The following is a 4,357-nucleotide window of genomic DNA, read 5'->3' on the forward strand; positions in this document are numbered from 1 at the left end:
TACTGTCCCAGAGACTAGAACATATTCAGTCTACTGTCCCAGAGACTAGAAGATATTCAGTCTACTGTCCCAGAGACTCGAAGATATTCAGTCTACTGTCTCAGAGACTAGAACATATTCAGTCTACTGTCTCAGAGACTAGAATATATTCAGTCTACTGTCTCAGAGACTAGAAGATATTCAGTCTACTGTCCCAGAGACTAGAACATATTCAGTCTACTGTCCCAGAGACTAGAAGATATTCAGTCTACTGTCTCAGAGACTCGAAGATATTCAGTCTACTGTCCCAGAGACTCGAAGATATTCAGTCTGCTGTCCCAGAGACTAGAACTTAAACATAGAGATGAGTGTTTAAGTTAATTAGAACCGAAACTTAATTAATAATAATAATAAAGACATGTTTTAATGAGTTTCTTTCTGTTTCAGCGTTCAGAGATCAAACAGCTGGAAGCTGAAGTCTTCAGAGACCACTATCCGTACCCGGGTCACCGGAAGACCACCATCATCATCACTAACAGGTACAGACCCTCAAAATCACTTCCTGTTGGTACCAGTCCTCAGAAACATTCCCTGTTGGTACCGGCCCTCAGAACCACTTCCTGTTGGTACCGGCCCTCAGAACCACTTCCTGTTGGTACCGGCCCTCAGAACCAGTTCCTGTTGGGACCAGCATTCAGAACCACTTCCTGTTGGTACCGGCCCTCAGAACCACTTCCTGTTGGCACCAGTTCCTCAGAATCATTTTCTGTTGGTACCGTCCCTGACAAACACTTCCTGTTGGTACCAGTCCTCAGAACCATTTCCTGTTGGTACCAGTCCTCAGAACCATTTCCTGTTGGTACAAGCCCTAAGAACCACTTCCTGTTGGTAGTTTTACAGTGTATTTGTGTGTAGTTTAACAGTTGTATGTCTGTGTGTGTGTGTTGTGTAGGAGGGTTTTGTGTGTAGTCTAACAGTTGTGGGTCTGCGTGTGTGTGTTTTGTTGGAGGGTTTTGTGTGTAGTCTAATAGTTCTGGGTCTGTGTGTGTGTTTTGTAGGAGGGTTTTGTGTGTAGTCTAACAGTTGTGGGTCTGTGTGTGTGTTTTGTAGGAGGGTTTTGTGTGTAGTCTAACAGTTGTGGGTCTGTGTGTGTGTTTTATAGGAGGGTTTTGTGTGTAGTCTAACAGTTGTGGGTCTGTGTGTGTGTTTTGTAGGAGGGTTTTGTGCGTGAAGGAGATCGACTTCGTCGGCCATTTTAACCGAGAGTGGGAGTGTTTGTATGAGAACTTCTACAGACCTCCATCGGTGGGGGGGACGGAGCTGAAGATCTACTGCAAGGTACTGTCCAACCGGGGCGGACAGGGGGACGGACCTGAAGATCTACTGCAAGATACTGTCAGACCGGGGGATGGGGGAGACAGGGAGAGACGGGGAGGACGGAGCTGAAGATCTACTGCAAAGTACCGTTGGACGGGGGGACGGGGGGACAGGGAAGACAGGTTTAGAGGGAGGAGAAGGGGGGACGGCCCTAAAGATCTACTAAAAGGTACCGTCAGACGGGGGGACAGGGGGGACAGGGGGGACAGGGGGTACGGAGCTGAAGGTCTACTGCAAGGTACTAGAAAACTAATTTCTTCAAAAGTCTGGTTAGTTAGTAAATGCTACTGTAAACATATATCTCTACATATAGAGATACATCTCTAACCTTAACCCTAATCCTCTATTTATGTAATACTCCTGGTAGAGAGAGAGAGAGAGAGCATCCAGAGGGTATTCATTATTAATTATGTCTCTGTGGATTTCAGGAGCAGAAGTTGAAGTTTCCAACGAGAGACGGTTCAGAGCCGGTGAGGACGGTTCAGCTCCGAGACCCCCAAGCTGCTCAGGTATTAATATAGTATTAATAATATCAATAATACTATTAGTATTGTATAATGTTAATAATATCAGAAAATAATCTTATTGATAATATAATATATTCTTTGTTAACAATATACTACTATATTAAAAAATAATCTTTATCTGCAGCTGTAGCCGCCTTTTAGTCTGAAAACCAGTCACAATAGTTCATCACAGTGTGTGTGTGTGTGGTTACCATGGTTACCTACAGAAGCTGCAGGCAGCCATCTCCGATGCTCAGATGGCGCAGCAGCAGCACCACATGGCGAGGCAGAAGTCCCGGCGCTTCCTGAAAACCAGCAACAAGCAGTGAGGTCACTTCCTGTCTCACTCACAGCCGTGGAACATGAATATATGTACATCATCTACACAGTGGTCCCCGGAACATGAATATATAAATACATCATCCACAGAGCGGACGCTGGAACATGAATATATAAATACATCATCCACAGAGCGGACGCTGGAACATGAATATATAAATACATCTTCCATAGAGCGGACCCTGGAACATGAATATATAAATACATAATCTACACAGTGGTCCCCGGAACATGAATATATAAATACATCATCCACAGAGCGGACCCTGGAACATGAATATATAAATACATCATCCACAGAGCGGACCCTGGAACATGAATATATAAATACACCATCCACACAGTGGTCCCCGGAACGTGAATATATAAATACATCATCTACAGAGCGGTCCCTGGAACATGAATATATAAATACATCATCCACAGAGCGGACCCTGGAACATGAATATATAAATACATCATCCACACAGTGGTCCCCGGAACGTGAATATATAAATACATCATCTACAGAGCGGTCCCTGGAACATGAATATATAAACACATCATCCACACAGTGATCCCCAGAACATGAATATATAAATACATCATCCACAGAGCGGTCCCTGGAACATGAATATATAAATACATCATCCACACAGTGATCCCCGGAACATGAATATATAAATAAATCATCCACAGAGCGGTCCCTGGAACATGAATATATAAATCCATGTACACAGGAAGGGGGGAGCTTCCCCTCTATGTAATCTCAGGTGCACCTTCCAAAGAGCTGAGGGTTTGACTCCCAGCTGACTCTTTTTTTGAATGATGCTGTGAGGCATTCTGGGTAAAAATCCTTCCACAAATGAAGTCATGTGATCGTTATTGAATCTTTTTTTACAGGAAACCGTATAGTTATAGAATGATTTAACACTGGTGGATATAAGCGTGTTATTTTTAATGTGATTTAATTCTCTCTCTTAGTTTGGGGCTCTTCTCTGTCTGCTGCCCTAACATGTTGCCCTGTCAACGTGTTGCCCTTTCACCGTGTTGCCCTGTCACCGTGTTGCCCTGTCACCGTGTTGCCCTGTCAACGTGTTGCACTAACATGTTGCCCTGTCAACGTGTTGCCCTGTCACCGTGTTGCCCATTCACCGTGTTGCCCTGTCACCGTGTTGCCCTGTCACAGTGTTGACCTGTCAACGTGTTGCCCTGTCAACGTGTTGCCCTGTCACCGTGTTGCCCTGTCACCGTGTTGCCCTGTCAACGTGTTGCCCTGTCACAGTGTTGACCTGTCAACGTGTTGCCCTGGATCGCCTTCCATTGATGAATCAGATCTTTTTCATCGATGATCGTTTTCCTCGTTTTGTTTCCAGCTGAAGGGTCAGACTTGTTTGAAGAAATATCTTTACTCATTTGCTGTTTGTTTCAATGTTTCTGAATTTTCTGAATAAAGTTTCTGAATAAAAATTGACTTTGACCGAACTGTTTTTACTTTGAGATCAGATGCGTCACTGTTGGGTGAGCCGTGTGTGTATATGTGTGTGTGTGTGTGTCCATGTGCGAGTGACTTTGTGTGTGTGTGTTTGTGTGACCATGTGCGTGTGTGTGTGTGGGCCAGGTTTAGCTACATTTGTGGGTACCAAAAACTGTGAATCCAGTATACTTATGGGGACCTGACAGCTTTGTGGGGACAAAATGCTGGTCCCCTTAACATTAAAGGGCTTTTAGAGGACTAAGACTTGGTTTTAGGAGTAGGGTTAGAGTTAGGTTATGGTTAGGGTTAGGGTGAGGGTTAAGGTTAGACATTTAGGTTTGATGGTTAAGGTTAGGGTTAGGGTGAGGGTTAAGGTTAGGCATTTAGGTTTGATGGTTAAGGTTAGGGTTAGGGTGAGGGTTAAAGATGAACTGAACTGAAAAACTAACTTTTAATAACTTGTTGGTTATGATAATTACAAATGAATTACACTAAAAAAATAAAAATAAATCAATATAGCTTTTTTTTAAGCAACACAAAAATTGCGTTTGTTAGTATTAGAATGCTGATAATATCGATGACGTCATCGGCATGGTAGGCCCTCCGAAGGAATACAGGCATCGGCTGCAGCACATAATATACACATGAAAAAAAGTCATTTTAATGGCACGGATTACTCATTTGAGCCTGTGAGGGACAG

General features: G+C 43.6%; 1 protein-coding gene across 1 annotated transcript; it reads left to right on the plus strand.

Annotated features, from left to right (window-relative positions):
- Window positions 1–254: 254 nt before the first annotated feature.
- On the plus strand, window positions 255–3,088 carry LOC117945316 (vacuolar protein sorting-associated protein 13C-like). The gene is made up of 6 exons (XM_034872752.1): window positions 255–518; window positions 1,194–1,317; window positions 1,785–1,865; window positions 2,090–2,214; window positions 2,633–2,679; window positions 2,890–3,088. The coding sequence occupies exons 1-4, from the start codon at window positions 406–408 to the stop codon at window positions 2,189–2,191; spliced, it is 420 nt and encodes a 139-aa protein (XP_034728643.1). The 5' UTR covers window positions 255–405; the 3' UTR covers window positions 2,192–2,214; window positions 2,633–2,679; window positions 2,890–3,088.
- Window positions 3,089–4,357: the final 1,269 nt, after the last annotated feature.

This window comes from Etheostoma cragini, chromosome 1, assembly GCF_013103735.1.
Source record: "Etheostoma cragini isolate CJK2018 chromosome 1, CSU_Ecrag_1.0, whole genome shotgun sequence".
Taxonomy (NCBI): Eukaryota; Metazoa; Chordata; class Actinopteri; order Perciformes; family Percidae; genus Etheostoma; species Etheostoma cragini.

Excerpts from the sequence above, each read along its gene's own strand:
- LOC117945316 (XM_034872752.1), top strand. The coding sequence starts at position 406 with ATGAGTTTCTTTCTGTTTCAGCGTTCAGAGATCAAACAGCTGGAAGCT. Across the intron at positions 519-1,193 it reads ACCATCATCATCACTAACAG|GAGGGTTTTGTGCGTGAAGG; the intron begins GTACAGACCCTC and ends TGTGTTTTGTAG. Across the intron at positions 1,318-1,784 it reads AGCTGAAGATCTACTGCAAG|GAGCAGAAGTTGAAGTTTCC; the intron begins GTACTGTCCAAC and ends TGTGGATTTCAG.